We start from the raw sequence: 18,263 nt of genomic DNA, 5'->3' as shown, positions 1-18,263 counted from the left end.
TGCCAGTAAGCTTTGACTATCCCCTAAGAGTCTGAAGTTGTCAGTGGGAATGTATTAAAATATAAAAAGGAATCTTTCTTGTGTCTGTGAAAGAGCTACCCATTCCTGTGGGCCGTCCTTTATTTCTCACTGAAAAGTACTGGGTTTCCAAGGTAAATTCAATGTATTTTTAAAAATAGAACATAATCTCTCTCCTGTTCTCCCCCCCCCCCGCACCCCCCACCCCAGGATAATGTTCCCGAGTTGGAGGAAGGATTTATTGTCAACATCACTGATGTGTACCTGGTGAATTCTGACTTCTCCGCAGGACAGCCAAGTGTGCGGAGGCCTGGGATAGAAATAGTTGAAATAATGATTGAAGAAAATGATGATCCCAGAGGAATTTTTAAGTTTCATGTTACCACAGTGAGATAAACTTTAATGTATTTATAGTAATACAGAAGCTTCTACCTGCTGATTTGGCCAATGTCATATATTTTCCACAAAATAATTGGCTTTGCTTCTAGATATTTATTAAATACGTGTCTTAAAATTTGTCTTATAGACTTCTTAGTTCTCTTTTTGTTAGACCGATGGATCAAGCAAGTTTATTTTCATTAAATTTAAACCAAAGTGTTCTAGAGGTGCCTGTCTCAGTTAGAAGAGTGTGTGACTCTTGATCTCAAGGTCGTAGATGTTGAGTGTAGAGATTACTTAAATGAATAAAGAAGTTTAAAAGCTTTTTAAAAATGTAAGGATTGTGGACACCTATTATGTATATTTATATCTGATATTGGTTTCTATTTTGAAGGGTGAAATAGAAGAAGAAATAATAAATTTAGAAAGTTATGACATATAAGAAGTTTGTTTTGTCTGGTGTTTTAACTTATGTTCTTTACTTAAAGGATATTGATGGAGTCATTACTGCCTATGAGGTGCCTCCACCCCTGAATGTTCTTCAGGTTCCTGTAGTCCGGCTGGCTGGAAGCTTTGGGGCGGTCAATGTTTATTGGAAAGCAACAGTGGACACGGCTGACCTGGAAGACTTTAAGCCATCTCATGGGATTCTTGAATTTGCAGATAAACAGGTATGCTAATCCTAAACATACTAGTGATTTTTGGTTATACCTCAAACATTTTATAGATATCCACTAAATAAATGTATATTAGTGACTGCTAAATGTATTATACTTTGTATATCAAGCCAAACAGAATTATTATTAGTTAACATGTTATGATTTATTAATGGACATAGGAAGAGAACACAAAGAGGCAAGATTTCTGAACTCCCCCACCTGATCCTATTTTAAGCAGAAGTTAAAGGAGGATAATGAATGACTTAGAAGTACCTAAGAATATTTTAAAAAGGGCCTGATGAACTTCAATATTCCTATGAACTTTAGGTTAATTTATTCTATTTCTTTTTTAAAAAATATTTTATTTATTTATGTAAGAGAGAGAGAGAGGGAGCACGTGTAAGCAGGGTTTGGAAGAAGATGGAGAAACAGGCTCCCCACTGAGCATGGAGTCCCAAGTGGGACTCGATGCTAGGACCCTGGGGTCATGACCTGAGCCTAAAGCAGACACTTAACCGACTGAGCCACCCAGGCATCCCTATCTATTTCTTAATGCTTATCAGTACAGATATTTATTTACTTAGGGTTTGCATTAAAAGTATGCACATTATTACTTTTAATATCCCAAATTTTTCATTATAATAAAATAAGACTTTTTAAAATGACAGAAAAGAGACAAAATAATTAAAACTGGAAAAACTGAAAAGCAATGTTTTAGATTCTCTAAGAGTTCTCTAAGTATTCTCTAAGAGTTATAAGTGTTGCAAACTGGGCATTTTGTAATATGTAAGTATAAGGTTTCCATAAAATTTTATAAAATTTTAAAAAATGTAAATCAATGGAAATAAATGGAAAAAGCTTGTGAACAACCATGAAAATGTTAATAGCCTCAAATGGCAGTATCCACCCACACAAAGTCTGATTTTGCCAAGACAAATTTGTACATTACGCATCAGCTTATTAGTTACTGCTGAAAAATAAACATACAGATCTATACTTTCCTACACATAATGGTCTATATTGTTAATATTTGAAATCATGAGTTCTTAACAAATTTAGAACTTTAAAACATTTCTTACTAAAAGGAGGGGGAAATACAGATTTTTATACTCAAAGTAGAAACAAATACATTGATTTTTCATTGAAATATCCTTCCACCTTTACTTATATTACCAGCATTTTATTTTGTGTATAAGGTTGAAGTCCTCTTATTTAACAGCGTCTTAAGATCATCATCATTCTTCAAGTTAACATTCTGTAGGGAAGGTGTTCTGTATTTTACAGTATAGAGTTGAGGTGCAGACATTTTAATAAGCTTCCACTTCAACATTTGATTTTGTTCAAGTTTCTGCCTGTGAGTATAAATCCAGATTTCTCACTTTGCTCTTTTATTAAAGGTTTTAGGTAGATTTAGGTAGAAAAACTTCTTTTTCTGGTAAACATTTTTGTCAAAAAACTGGAATTTCCCTCTGAGATACAGAGAAGATTTTAAATGTGAAGATACAACTGGAATATTTTTTAAAAATTTTTATTTATTTATTTGACAGAGAGAGAGAGATCACAAGTAGGCAGAGAGGCAGAGAGAGAGGGGAAAGCAGGCTCCCCGCTGTGCAGAGAGCCCGATGCGGAGCTCGATCCCAGGACCCTGAGATCATGACCTGAGCCAAAGGCAGAGGCTTAACCCACTGAGCCACCCAGATGCCCCTGGAATATTTTTTTAAAGATTTCTTTATTTAATTGAGAGAGCGCGTGTGCGTGAGCGAGCATGAGCAGGGGAAGGGCAGGGGAAGAGGGAGAAAAGCCGACTCCACACTGAGTAGGGAGCTTGATATGGGGCTGGATCCCAGGACACTGAGATCGTGACTTGAGCCAAAAGCAGATGCCTAACCAACTGAGCCACCCAGGCACCCCACAACTGGAATATTTTTATGACCAACAATGAAATCACAAGCTGGGCCAGGTTTTACTTATTTATAAGTTATAAAAATGTTTAAGATTGACTCAGACAAATGAATGACATTCTGATCATAAACATGTAAGAAGAGCAAATTTGGGTTTTCTTCCTTCCTTTCTTTTACATTATAAGAGTAATATTTGAAACCAGAGGGATTCATTCTAACTGCCGAAGACAACGATAATTTCTACGGTTTATGTTTGTGTAATTGTTATTACAGCCTATATGGCATTTTAAATATTTTTATTCAAGAATCAGGCTTCACTGGTTTTTATATACATAAATAACACTATATTTTATTACATATGTAATGTCCTTTATCTTGAAAATAATAGAATATAAATTTCTGACTTTGAAATACTCTATAACTTTAAAATAGTATTATAAACATAACAGTACAGAATATACTTTTTTGTACTATGTTTCTGTTAAATAAGTTTATTTATATATGATCAAAAATTGCTATTATATCTTCCTTGCCTTTTATCCTCCCTCCCCCCTTATTCTCCCTCCCTTTTTCCCTTCTTCTTTGTTTCTTTTATAGGTTACTGCAATGATAGAGATTACCATAATTGATGATGCTGAGCTTGAACTCATGGAGACATTCAATATTTCCTTAATCAGAGTGGCTGGAGGTGGCAGGCTTGGTGATGATGTTGTGCTAACTGTTGTTATTCCACAAAATGATTCCCCATTTGGAGTATTTGGATTTGAAGAAAAGACTGTAAGTTACATATATGGGTGGGAGGGTGCCTTCCCTTGGGCTAATTTTTTTTTTTTTTTTTTTTGTAATCTTTAGAAGAAAGATGTCTTTCATTTTTTAAAAAACTGTTACCCCTCACTTACGATTCTCTGCTCAGGAGTCCTTAGAGCTGACTATTGAATTAATGGCTGGTCCTCTCATCTGTGTTTGACAGTGATGAGTATTCTTACATCAGGTAATTATAAGGGGGAACAAATTCTTTTTATTAGATGACATAGACCAAGAGCTGCTTTTTGTCCATATGTTCTGTTCTCAGCCTATCTTGCCTCCAGACCCCTATCCTGATCACAAGGCAAGATTCTGTCATGGATCTAAGTGTTACACCCTTCTGGTACTCTCTCTTGACTTATATTGGACAAAAAACCACAGTCACCCCAGCTAAAGTGTTTGTATTTCTCCTTTCTTCTCTCTTCCTTCCCACTGGCTGTCTCCTTCCAAGACTTACAAGAGGGAAGCTGATTATTATTATCACTTTAACTGCAGAGGAAGAGAAAAAAAAAACTTAACCAATCATTTATGCTGGGTGGCTAGTACAAATGACTTCTACATCTTAAATTTAAAATGAATGGTTAAAACTATGTCATAATTATACACAATGATTTTATGTCATAATTTTTAAGACGATTTTTCAAAGGAAATTCCAAGATGAAATAATCATAAATACATGTAGGTAATTCCAATATACACAACTTTTCTGGCTCTATAGGCACCATTCTCTTTATTTGATCACTTGTAGGTAATCAGTGATTCATCATAGATCATTTTACATAATAAACTGTTTGCGCTAATTCTCATTGTCTTTATTGTTCTGTGGATACAAGGCTAGACCTACAGCTAGCCTGTTAGGGCTGGGCATCCCAGATGCTCCAGAATTTAAATAAACACTAATAATTGCCTAATGGCTTGATTATTGAAATTTCAATTTCATTAGAGAATGGGAACCATAAGAGGGACAGGACACATTTCTGCTATAACCTAGTGAGGCTCTCTTGGGGAAGGAATAAGCAGAAGTGTTTGTAAGGACTGGTAGATTCACAGGAGAGTGGCTGTGAATGTTTGCTCAGCAAAATGGAAAGTCTGGGAAACATAAAACTATGAATATAAAGAAGAGAGTTAAAAGTATCCATTATATTATTCATCTGAGATACAGACATCATTAATATTTTGTTGTATTTCCAACAATACTTTTTTCTTTGCATATGTGAAAAGTATCTTAATCTGTATAAATATATAATTTAATTTTTATAATGTGTCTCTGTTAGCTTTTGAGGTTAGATAAAAGGTTCAGGATTTTGGTCAAATCTTCAATGGGAAAACCTTAAGATAATGTTGTTGCTTTTAACTTGGTCACACTTCTGGACTCAGGCATTAGACTGTATATTTACAAGCTTCTCTCAGTGTCAGGGAAAATGAAGTTACATTGCTATTCATAAGTAAGTTTTGTTTATTCATTTTCTCTGAACTGCTGTCATCGACTTTAGTGCATTCTTGGTCTGGGAACTGATATCTTCTTCAACTTCCAATTAACTTCAAATTTGTCTTGTGATGTCAAAGTGGTAAGAGGGAGCCTGTGTTATTTCTCATAAGCCTTGTGACAAGGACATGAGTTGCTATCTGTAAAGCCTGGGCTTTACACTCAGTAGGTGTCCGTCGCTATTTTTAATCATTGTAGTATCAGGAGTGCCTTGTTGCTCAGCCCTTTGTGGCTCCTTCTTCGATAGTCTGTGTTTCTTACTGCCAGAGGCTCTTGATAACACAGAATTTATCTTTTAACATGTATCTGAGATACACAGTACTGTGCATACAGTGGACATTTTGTTAGCATTATCTGATGAAACATTAGATTTAGAACTATAGGATATTGAGGAAAGATTGTTAGTGTAAACCTGTCAAATGAATGAGCTGTTCCCAAGGGCAATATGGTTAAGTATACCAAAGCACTGGCCCCAGTAGAGGCTCAAGAAATCTGCTTGGGATACCTCAACTCAAATGTCAGTATCTGTGGAAGAAAAAAGGAAGGACTTATCTATGGATCCTGAGTTTATAGTGGATTTCTCCTATCTCACTTTGTTTGCTTCTTATTTTCTATTTCTCTTCTCTGAGGAGGGGTATGAACAACACTGGGTGTGGAGTCAGAACATTTGAAGCAAAGAGGAGGCTCCTCTTCTCCAAATATGTGCATAGAGATAGCCCCCAGATCCTTAGAGTTTCCGTGAGGCTTAAATGAGATAGAGTATATGTCAGAACTGACGTATGATAGAAGCTCAATAAATATTAGTTGGTTCTAAATCTCTGCTCTTGGGCGCCTGAGTGGCTCAGTTGGTTAAATGAGCCTTCGGCTCAAGTCATGATCCTGGAGTTCCGAAATCGAGTCCTGAATTGCACTCCCAGCTCCATGGGGAGTCTGTTTCTCCCTCTGACCTTCTCCCCTCTCATGCTCTCTCTCACTCTGTCTCTCTCTCTCTCTCAAATAAATAAATAAAATATTTTTTTTTAAGATTTTATTTATTCATTTGACAGACAGAGATCACAAGTAGGCAGAGAGGCAGGCAGAGAGAGAGGAGGAAGCAGGCTCCCTGCTGAGCAGAGAGCCCAATGTGGGGCTCGATCCCAGGACCCCGAGATCACGACCTGAGCCGAAGGCAGAGGCTTTAACCCACTGAGCCACCCAGGCGCCCCAATAAATAAAATCTTTTAAAAAGTAAAAATAAAAAAATAAATCTCTGCTCTTGGCACCAGCACAAAATCTCATGGGAAAAAAAAAAAAAAACAGCTTTGTATTAGATATTTAATTGTCTGTCTGTCTGGACTTTGCTTCAGAGTCAGTATATGCAATTCAGTTGAACAAAGTCTCTTAATAAGGATCTTGTGTAGAAACTAAATGGTACAGGTAAATCGAAGTATTGAATGTCTTTCTCTCTTTATGTCGGGTTAATAAAACCTCTTTTAAATTGGACTTACTAAAATTGGCCAACTGCAGATAATTAGGAGGGCACTTCTGGTCTGTATTATGTGGGGAGCCTGACTACCATTAACTAAGAACTCCTAAAGCCTACATCCTTAACATAATACGGGGTTTATTTCTTCTTCGTGTAAGAGTCCTACACCTGTGTTCCTCGTGGGGTCTTATGGACACCTCATCTCCATCTGACATTTCAGGTACCGGACTCTTTCCTTTTCCCATTCTATCCTCCTCTGGGTCCTGGAGTCCTCACTAGTCACCCAGAAAATGAGAAAACATGGAATGTGGAATGTTCTGTGGGAAGCTGATGGCCAGACTGTGAGGAGCATACTTCATTTCCCATATGGTCTGCTGGCCAGAATTCAGTCACATGCTCCACCTAATTACAAGAGAGCCCGGGAAATGCCAAGTAGCAGAGTGTCTAGGACAAAAAGGAAATAGGGTTTGGTGAAACATTTTTTTTTTTTTTAAGATTTTATTTATTTATTTGACAGAGATCACAAGTAGGCAGAGAGAGAGGAGGAAGCAGGCTCCCCGCTGAGCAGAGAGCCCGATGTGGGGCTCGATCCCAGGACCCTGGGATCATGACCTGAGCCGAAGGCAGAGGCTTTAACCCACTGAGCCACCCAGGCGCCCCGAAACATTTTTTTTTCTGCCACATGATCGTACCATGAACAGAGTTCTAAACTGAAAAGTAGATATTATAAATAGAAATAAGGTTGTTTTTCCTGCTTCATTTTTTTCCCCCCACCTAACTCCATTGTCTTTCTTTTAGGTAATAGTTGATGAATCTCTTTTGTCTGATGACCCTGATTCATATGTGACATTGACGGTTGTCCGGTCCCCAGGAGGAAAAGGGGCTGTTCGGCTTCAGTGGACCCTAGATGAGACAGCTAAAAATGATCTCAGGCCTTTGAATGGGACGCTTCTTTTTGATGAGGTATAGTCAGTGTCAGGACTCCTACAGTTTTACTCGAACTTGTGTTTGTTTTTTTCCCATACTATTGCTTATGAATTCATATGATGGTATTTACGATGTACCTGGAATCTTTTTAAGATCATATGCACTTTGGAGGACAATCACACACACACACACACACACACACACACACACACCCCTAGAAATCTGAAATCAAATTTAATTTAGACACTGCCTCCATCCCACCATGAAAACTACTCTTGTCTCAACATTTTCTCTCCAATTAAGGACAAAAACCAGTCAACCAAGCTAGACATCTGGATGTCATCCCCATTTCTACCTCCTTTGTAACTCTTACCTATATTTGATCACTGGGTTTGGTCACATTTTAGACAATTTAGAGGTCATGTTAATTTCCGCCCTTTTTTCCTATTAAAAATTTAAATGGGATTTATGGTCAGAGCCAAATTTTATATAGTAATTCTTCCAGAAGCAGCTCATAATTCTAAGGTACAAAAAGGACACACTTTAAAAAATGCTTATAGACATAAACATTATTCCACTAATGAGAACACCCAAAATTTGGCTCAATCTGGAAAATGTATTATTCCTCTCATTTGATGTAGACAGAGTCTCAGAAGACCATTGTACTGCGCACACTTCGTGATACTGTGTTGGAAGAGAACAAGCATTTCACCATTCAGTTGATATCAGTTGATGAGGTAGAAATATCTCCAGTGAAAGGTAAGAGAAATTCACATTTTGGGGTCTTAAAAAGTAGATACTCAGAAAAATACAACCAAGTAATCAATACTCACAAACTTAAGTTTTATGACTCCTAAAATGTTTGCTAAAACATAAAGATGTCATTTCACATCTGTACTACGGCCAAAAGATTTTTAAAACTAAAATTCTAATACCTGATATTGGTAAAGTTGTATGTCAGAGATTTCATAATACTTAGCTCTGTGATTTTTTTAAAAGATGTTTATTATAGTGATGCTTATAAAATAAAATATGGAAGTTTCCTAAATGGTCCTTCAATAGGAGACCTGTTAAATATGAGAGAATACCATGTAAGTGTTCGAAAGGATATAGCAGAAAAAGCCTTAATTACATTAAAACTTAAAAACAATTACATGGGTAACCGCTGTGTTATGGCAGACTTCATAACATGTTCAAAGTCATCCCATTTTTGTCATGTGCTCATTACAAGTGTTTGGAATTATTTACTTGAAATGTTGATAGTGGGTTTTAATTACCTACATTTTCTACACATATTTGTAATGGTCACATATTACCTTTACAATAAAATATTATTTTAAAACCTAGCATATTACATCTTTTTCAGCCTACTATGTGTATTTTCATCTGAAAATGATTACTTCAATGTTTTGATATTTCAGAAACAGACATTGTAATTCTTATTTGCTTATAGCCCATATGCAAATTTGTTTCTTAGATCTGGAGAGAAAGAATTAATGTTTCTAAAGCAGTTGCATTGTGCTATGTGTAATAGTAACATAAAAAAATGGCCCAGCCACTTTGATAGGATAGCTTAGTGACTGTCACATGCCTTTCTTTGCCATCAAGGACTCCATCATATGTGAAAGTCTGTGGCCAAAGAAGCAGAATACTGTGGCTTAAAAGATTGTTAAAATTAAAAGAATATCACTGTACATACCTAAGGTAGTTGGTTTTTTTGCATTTTTACCTAGAGTACTTTCCAACAAACTTATGAGGGAATCATATGATTGTACCATATTCTTCCACACATCTTACGTTAGCTCAGTTGTCAGCACCTTGTTAATTGTCAGAATTGATGACATACAGACTAACCAGACCTAAGAATAAGAATATACTAGTGGTTCAGGGTGAATCATATATTAATAAAAAATTTCATAATATATTTCAAATTGTGACATACTTGGACATGACAAACCACTTTTGGTTTTATTAATCCATTGCCATAGAAAGTGAGACTATGGTAATTCGTCCCTTGTTTGATGAAACCCTAATAAGAGCTTCTGGAAACGATTTTCTTCAAGTTACTGCTAAATTATAATATGAATTCTCACATTATTTGATATGGTTTTCTTACCATTAATATTTGACACATTTTTATAGATACTTATAAGCAATAATGGAGTCAGAAAATTTAAAAGTACCCAGGAATTCTCGCTTTTGCCACCTAGCCAGTTGTAGTGAACTGCCTGCAAAATGGTTACCGCAGAAGTGAATTAACACAAATGGTAGGAGAGTACTTACTTACCATGGGAGTGCGAGTAGAATTATTATCCACTTTGTCCTGCCCCCTTTCATTAAAATATTATCTAGGGCAAGTTATTTGCCTCAATGTCTTGAGTGCCTCAGTATGCTTAAATAATTTCATTGGTAAAATGAAGGTAATGTTAGTATCTAATTTACATGATTGTCATGGCAATTAATTCATAAGGTTTGTATACATGGAGTGCTGAGAATTTTGCCAGGCTTATACTAAGTGAATAAATATGTTTGCTACATATGTGTTATGTATCAACTTCAACTTAGGTAGCGCATCAATAATCATTCAGGGAGAAAAGGGAACATCAGGAGAAGTTGGGATAGCTCCATCATCTAGGCATGTCCTCATTGGAGAACCCTCAGGAAAGTATAATGGTACTGCTATCATCAGGTAAGATGTCATGATTTTTTTCCCCCCTCAGGTGGAGATTTTGAAGTTTTATTTAAATCACTAGCATTTTTATGCCATAAGTGCATTTTTCTCATTACATACATATTTCTCAAGCATCGTCATTTTATGTATTACTAACATCCTGTGAAAAGTAGATAAAATTTTTGGCAAAAATTGAAGCCATTTCCTGACCTGTCTTGAAGTTAGATTATGAAGAATGTCTAGGAAAAGTTCCTTCAACAAAAATATATTGATCACGCAATGGTGTATTGACCTCTCGACATTAGATCATGACGATTTCTTGGGTGATTTGTACAACCCATGACGAGAAAAACACCTTGAGTTAATTCCAGGAGAGCTGATGCTTTTGGCCCCATTCAGTCGCTAATCATGTAAAATAAGAGAGTTAATTCATCTCTGTAAGCTTCTTAGTTACAGAATCATTCCTTTGAAAATCCTCTGCATCAAACATTTTATGATTCTAAGTGTTTTAAAATTAGGGCCTACTATATAACGAAGTAGTATAATCATAGGCAATTTTGTTTAATACAAAGTTTCTCATGACTGGTAGGACAACTGTCAGTGAAGTAATTGAATTTGAGTTAATATTTTATCTTTCTGGTAGTTTTCCTTTAGTGTTGCTTGTAAGTGCTATTTTTTAGAGAACTGTGTTAAGCCATTCATTTTTTGTACCCTTGTGTATTAAGTGAACTCTGTAAATACTTTCTTTTAAATCCCTTCAAGTGTTCCCCTTCTAATGTGTAGGTTTTGCTAGTATTGTCAAGCAAATTTACATATGCTCAGTACTTTGAGTGGTACTATCCTGGAATCATAAAACTTGCTTTTGATTTGATAGATAAGGATCTATAATGCATACCGTTCTTGAAATAAATGAAAATTGTTGTTGAAAGACACAAAAACATATTTAGGAAAGATTACTTCAACAAAAATGTACTGATTATACATTTATGTAACATAGCCTTGTTCGTGGCCCAGCGATCTGGGGGGAGGTCACTGTGTACTGGAGGATATTCCCCCCTTCTGTGGGAGAATTTGCTGAAATGTCAGGAAAACTGACAATGAGAGATGGACAGTCTGCAGCAGTTGTAATAATACAGGTAGCAATACGACTGGTTTCTGTTATGCTCCTTGTGTGTGTGTGTGTGTGTGTGTGTGTGTGTGTGTGAATGAGGGGTGGGGTGGTTGGAGGTGGTGGTATCCCTGAGTCTGTTGTTGTGGACATGAGAGGTATTTTTCTTTAAATGTTAGAACCTACCATTGATGGCTCTTTTTGTCCTCTAGGCTTTGAATGATGACATTCCCGAGGAGAAGAGCTCCTATGAGTTTCAGCTTACTGGAATCAGTGAGGGGGGGTTACTGAGTGGATCCAGCAGCACTGCCAATATCACCGTGGTGGCCAGTGACTTTCCCTATGGCCGATTCTCCTTCTCACAGGAGCAACTTCGAGTGTTGGAAGAAGCCCGAAGGGTAGAGTATAAAATGCTTAAAATCTTAGACATCACTTTTGGTTTTTATTTTGTGCGTGATCTTTTTTTTTTTTTCCTTTTTGCAAAGCTGGCTTAACCTTTAAATATTAAGACTTTATGTGGCAAGATATATTGTGAGTCATCTTTAAAATGTGTTTCCTGGTTCATACTCCAGAGTTTTCACAAATTGATTAATTTGCTACTAACACCATTATTTTAACATATATTTTATAAACTTGTATAGATTCTACATAAACATAACCCTAGTAAACCTAGAATCTTTAGTTAGAAACCATAAAAAACTAGGTATGAGTTGGTGGATTAAACACCCAAGTCAGATAAAAACTGCTTCTTGGCTTAGGTGAATATCACCATCGTCCGATCAGGGGGATCATCTGGCCGCGTGAGACTCTGGTATGAGACCGTGAGTGGGACAGCGGAGGCAGGCTTGGACTTTATCCCTGCAGCGGGGGAGCTCCTCTTTGAAGCCAGGGAGATGGCGAGAAGTGTGCACATTGAAATACTTGACGATGGTCTTCCTGAAGGACCAGAGGAATTTTCCCTAGTACTTACAAAGGTGGAACTCCTGGGAAGGTAAAGTTTTAAAAAAAGAAAATTAGACAAAAGAAAATAGAGAATGTGTTGTAGAGGGATTAATACTGAACTTGCTCTCTTTCAGATTTATGTGAGAGTGGGACAGGGCATAGCAGGGAAATTATGACCAAGATTAACTGTCACTTGTGCCAAGTTCTAAAATACCAGTTTTTGCTCAAAGTTGAAAGTGTGTTATTTTCATTTGAGAATTCACTCTGGGTAGTCAGAGAATGGAACATGGTATGAGCTTGTAATCATTAGGTAAGGAAATGGAGGTCGCAGGTCAGCTGGTGCGATGGAATTTACTTTGCCTTTCCTCTTTCTCTATACCTGAGGGCCGAGTGAGAAATTTCTTTCGTTGGTATCCCTATTGTCTTCTGTGGGACAATGAGGTAGAGTTGTCAAGTGGGGAAAAGTAGGAGTCAAAGATAGTCAGTTGTAACCGTGTACCACGTTTTTATTGAAGATAAGAATTAACCATATTGAGGCTGTCTTTTTCCCTGACTTAGTGGGAGCAGACTTGATTCACACGGCTGGGAAACACCTGAAGCCTGCTGAAATACCCACAAATTGAGTAGCCCAGGATCACCTCTGCTCTGACAGATGACACAAAACCCTCAACCAGAATCATGTTGGCATTTATATAAATCTTAAAGGAATTTTTCTGGTTCATGAAAATGGTTTTGCATCTGTTATACGAATGCTATGTTTTAAAAGCTTTTTCTTACTAAAATGTTTCACTAAGTGACTTTGATAAAATGTATATCAATCCCATGTGGAAAAAATACTGTGGGTTTGTGTATACTTCAAATCTTAATTTTCCTAGAAATGATTCCGTTCCTGGCAATTGGCATGAATTTTCTTCTTCTTCTTCTTTTTTTTTTTAACCAGGAAAATAACTGTATTTTCTTTGGGAGTGTGGCAGATGTCTAACTATTCGCAGAACTCCTAGAATTGCTTGTTGGGGCCAGTGGCCTTCATGGCTTTGAGCACGTTGAAGCTTACAGTTTTGCTCAGGGGTCAGCATTTCCCACTATGACAGTGTCATTGATCTGGAGCTCCCTGAAGCAGGAGAACAGGTGCACAGACATGTTCTTGTGGCGTTTCTCAAAGCAGGTGTACTTTTGGGTGTAGTGGAGGTTGTCTCAGTGGATGATGGTGGCCCTCTGCATCTTTTTCTTGGTCACCACACCAGACAGAATGCACCCTTACACGGAGACATTACCAGTGAAGGGACATTTCTTGTCAATATAGGTGCCCTCTGTGGCTTTTCTTGGGCATCCTGAAGCTCAGACCGATGTTTTGGTAGTATTGTGGGAACGTCTCCTCGCCAGCTTCTCCGAGAAGGACCCTCTTCTTATTTTGAAAGATGGTTGGCTGTTTTGGTAGGCATACTCCATCAGAATGTCTGCCATCTTCCCAGCCACCTGAGAAGAGGAGAACTGGCAGTAGGAATGAATTTGCACTTACATTAAATGTGTTAAAATTGGAGGTGGTCATTGACTATTTTAATGAAGTAAGTGAAATTTATTCATTAGCCCATTAAGTGTAAGATAACATCCATGTTACTGACTAATTAGGACCTGGAGATTTTGCCCTCTTCCTTTTTAAAAGAAAAAAAGCAATTCCTACATAAGCTTAATTCTGAGAAAACAAGTTTTTCCTTCTAGGTAAATTTCTAAGTTTCCTTTGACTTGAAAAAGGAAAGCAGTATAATCTCATTTTGCCTAGTTGCTAGAAAATTCACTGCTTTGGTATTAAGGTAATCAGCTAAGCTACAATCCATCTCAGACAACTATTAACAGTTTTGTTTTTTTTAAATATTTTACTTATTTGTTTGTCAGAGAGAGAGAGAGCACAAGCAGGGGGACCACAGGCAGAAGGAGAAGCAGGTTCCCCACTGAGCAAGGAGCCCGATGTGGGACTTGATCCCAGGATCCTGGGTGGGATCATGACCTGAGCAGAAGGCAGACGCTTAACCGACTGAGCCACTCAGGCATGCCAACATTTATCTTATCATTTAATATTTTTAATCCCTTGTTTTCTAATTTTTCCTTATATGTAACCTGACTTTAACCTTTTGAAACTATGTAGCCTAAAAATATCAGGTAAATAGAATTTGAGAATTGAAGAAAGGACTAAAATGGTTTACTGCCATTTTTTAGCTTCAGGAATTAAAGTGATATGAAAATTCACTGAAAGATAAAAGGTTTCTTCAGTGGGAATCATATCAATAAAAAAAAAAGTGACGTCCTTAGCTGAAATACATCATTAGTCAAGTAAACCATCATCTGTATTAAGGACTAGAGGCATTGATTGTAATCGGGGTACACAGAAATATTTCCTTGTAGCTTGAAATTTCAGTAGTGGCATGACACCTGCTTTTTCTTTAAAGTAACCCTTTCAGCCTGTCCTGAGTGCACTGCAGATCTGTCTGAAGCCCCTGTCTCAGCCCCTCACCATCAGATGAGTTTATCAGTGCATTCCTAGCCCAGAGGTTCATCTTACAACTTTTCCCCAATTTCCTGATAGTCGTATTATCTTCCCATTGCCCAAGTTTAATACTTTTTATTGGTTTTGGTTTCATACAGGCAGTAATAATTGTGAGCAGCACAGAAGTCTATTTCAGACATCATTTCAGAAAAAAAAAAGAATATTTTAGTGTTGGAGATCTTTCAAGGTATTAAAATGCTTAATAGGACTAAGTTGTAGGAGCTAGGAGGACCCTTCAGCTCATGCTCACCAATTATGTACTCATTTTCTTTTCTTTTATTATTATTTTCTCATGACTTTGCAAGAGGGTATGATTTTACCATCCAAGAAAATGGTCTTCAGTTAGATCAACCTCCTGAAATAGGAAACATCTCCATTGTCCGAATCATAATAATGAAAAATGATAATGCAGAGGGTGTCATTGAATTTGACCCAAGGTATACTGCCTTTGAAGGTAAGTTCGGCAGTCTTATAAATTTACCACTACTTTCTGAGTTACAGAGTAACTGAGAATGACCCTGTCAGTTTGAATTTCCATGTATAAATGTTCTCAGCTTGCTCTGTGTATGTGCACACATGTGTGTGTGTATACATGTGTATGTACATACATGGACACCTTCTTATGTATTTACATAAGCCTTTATATATTTATATGTTTATTTTTTTAATCTGTTTTGTGTTACCTTTGAGCAGTATTAAATCCCACTTACGTATGGCAAAGCTGAATGGTAAGGAACAAGACTTATGCCCATATTCCCTCCTGGAGAAAAAGAGGTGGCTGCTTTTTGGATTTTATTCAAAGGCACATGCCTTTCAAAATAAACATGTTTATCTTCTTGCTGCGATTAATTTATTGACCTCATTGCCTCTATCAAATTCATTGGTTATCTAGCCATTTTTTAAAAAATTTTATTTATTTGACAGATCACAAGTAGGCAGAGAGGTAGGCAGAGAGAGGGGGGGAAGCAGGCTCCCCGCTGATCAGAGGACCTGATGTGGGGCTGGATCCCAGGACCCTGAGATCATGACCTGAGCTGAAGGCAGAGGCTTAACCCACTGAGCCACCCAGGTGCCCCTATCTAGCCATTTTTAAAGTTCATCAGAAATTACTTTGGAGGGGTGTCCTGGGATTGAGCTCTGTATCGGGCTCCCTGCTCATAGGGGAGTCTGTTTTTCCCTCTCCTCTGCCCCCTCATGTTCTCTCTCTCTCTCTTTCTCTTACTTTCCCTCTCAAATACATAAATAAATAAGCTCTTTGAAAAAAAAGAAATCATTTTGGAATTGATTAATATTGACTTTGTGGGTAAAGTCATGGAAGACACCACCATTTTTTGAACCTCAGTCTACAGCTAATAAAAGTCATGCTGCATTTTTAATACCAAGTGATAAATAAAGGACTTAGAATTTTTTTTTTTCTGTCCACTGATTTCTGTTTGATTCATTATCTTTGGGAGAATTTAGAGCAAGGCATATTTATAATGACAATGTAAATTCAGTATTATTTAGTCACGGCTACTATGAACTGTTGGCTAATAAAAGCATAGCTAATGTAAACTCTTAAATGATATTTTTATTTACAGAGATTAACATAACGAGAGCAAAATAAATTTTTGAAAACAATTTTTAGTTGAAATTAAACATCGAGGATACATTTTCAGATTCTTAATTAGATTTCATAGGAACTTAAAATATAATAAAATTGTATTTTTATCTGGACTTTTAAAAAGCATTCATATAATTAACATGAACTTCAATTGTTTATACTATGTGTTCCACTAAATGTAGAGACAATTCAGAATACTTTCCTTCGAGTACACATATTTTAAGAATTTTTCATGTTCATCTAGCATTGCTTTGGAAAGCAAGGATCATTTATTTCTACGTAGCACACAGAGGGAGAATACCTATGCTAATAATTAAATAGGTTATTTCGATTCTAACTTACACTGTTCACTTTAATTTTCAGTTTATGACAAACTATATTTCTTATAAAAATAAGTCTTGAATTTTTCACTAATTTTTAAAAAAGATTTACTTATTTATTTGAGAGAGAGAGAGAGAGAGTGTGTGTGTGTGTGTGTGTGCGTGCGCGCGCGCCTGCCCTTGGAGGGAGAGGGGCAGAGGGAGAGAGAGGGAATATCAAGAAGACTTCCCACTGAGCAGAGAGCCTGACACAGGGATCGATCTTACCATCCTGAGATCATGACCTGAGTGGAAATCAAGAGTTGGACACTTAACTGACTGAGCCACTCAGGTGCCCCCCAGTATTTTTTTAAATTTATAAAAATTATGGGAAAAAAATGAGAGCTTGCATTGTCCTGTTATGTTTAATTGCTATGTTTAATTTGACCGACTCTTATAAAAGCTAGTTGCTTTGTCTGGGATACCAATTAATTGCACATTCCTGCTACAGTGGAGGAAGATGTTGGAATGATCACGATTCCAGTGGTGAGGCTGGGAGGAACTTACGGCCGTGTGACTGCCGATTTCATCTCTCAGAGCTCCTCTGCAGTTGCTGGTGGTGTCGATTATATACTGCATGGCAGCTCGGTCACCTTTCAGCATGGGCAGAACTTAAGTTTTATAAATGTGTCCATCATTGATGACAATGAAAGGTAATACTATTTAGTAACGTCAGAAATAATGTAGTCATATGTAAAGCATGATTACTATGCTCCAATCCTTACTTACGTTTTGCACTGATAATAGAATTTTAGATTATATATATGCCCATTGAGAAACAAGTGAGAAACTTTGGGGGGGTGCTGGGGTAGGAAAGAAGGGATTGGGAGACGATTGGGATTTTGTGTGTCACTTTTTCATATACAGGGAAATAATAATTTTTGCTCTCTTATATTTGCAAAATCTAATCAGAATGTAGAAACATCCTGCAATTCACTTCCTTAATGCATTAAGCAATTCAAAAGAAAGGAAGAAAGTCTACTAACTATTGCAGGTTATATAATATTGAAGTTGATCATTCATGCTTTTAGCTGAGCACCCTCTTCTTACCACTTGGTGTATGAATGCTGTGCCTTGAATATGTATGGCCAATTTGGAAAATGACTAGTTATTTGGATCTTAGAAGCATTTTAATATGTTTAGACTCACAGAATTGCTCCTTCTCGCTATGCAGTGAATTTGCAGAACCCATTGAAATTTTGCTCGTTGGAGCTACTGGCGGAGCGGTCCTTGGGCGCCACCTAGTGAGCAGAATCACAATTGCCAAGAGCGACTCTCCCTTTGGCGTTCTAAGATTTCTTAATCAAAGCAAAATTTCTGTTCCTAATCCCAATTCCACAATGATTTTATCCTTGTTGCTGGAGCGGACTGGAGGACTCTTAGGAGAGATTCAGGTAGAG

The 18,263-nt window shown here is 37.1% G+C and overlaps 1 protein-coding gene and 1 pseudogene across 7 annotated transcripts in view; one reads left to right on the top strand and one right to left on the bottom strand.

Moving 5' to 3' along the window:
* Positions 1 to 18,263, top strand: part of ADGRV1 (adhesion G protein-coupled receptor V1) — a 554,175-nt gene that overhangs the window by 188,187 nt on the left and 347,725 nt on the right. For all 7 annotated transcript variants that reach the window (XM_032846581.1, XM_032846569.1, XM_032846573.1 and 4 more), the window contains 12 exons: positions 229 to 405; positions 885 to 1,067; positions 3,554 to 3,733; positions 7,510 to 7,674; positions 8,280 to 8,397; positions 10,204 to 10,327; positions 11,307 to 11,445; positions 11,630 to 11,815; positions 12,176 to 12,408; positions 15,207 to 15,355; positions 17,315 to 17,516; positions 18,038 to 18,257. In XM_032846581.1, coding sequence (XP_032702472.1) covers positions 229 to 405; positions 885 to 1,067; positions 3,554 to 3,733; positions 7,510 to 7,674; positions 8,280 to 8,397; positions 10,204 to 10,327; positions 11,307 to 11,445; positions 11,630 to 11,815; positions 12,176 to 12,408; positions 15,207 to 15,355; positions 17,315 to 17,516; positions 18,038 to 18,257 — 2,076 coding nt within the window. The remainder of the gene's footprint in view (positions 1 to 228; positions 406 to 884; positions 1,068 to 3,553; positions 3,734 to 7,509; positions 7,675 to 8,279; positions 8,398 to 10,203; positions 10,328 to 11,306; positions 11,446 to 11,629; positions 11,816 to 12,175; positions 12,409 to 15,206; positions 15,356 to 17,314; positions 17,517 to 18,037; positions 18,258 to 18,263) is intronic.
* Positions 13,342 to 13,823, bottom strand: LOC116863503 (annotated as a pseudogene).

The sequence above is a fragment of the Lontra canadensis genome, unplaced genomic scaffold, assembly GCF_010015895.1.
Source record: "Lontra canadensis isolate GAN:19392208 unplaced genomic scaffold, GSC_riverotter_1.0 scaffold4, whole genome shotgun sequence".
Lineage (NCBI taxonomy): Eukaryota > Metazoa > Chordata > Mammalia > Carnivora > Mustelidae > Lontra > Lontra canadensis.
This window is presented reverse-complemented; position numbering and strand designations above follow the sequence as displayed.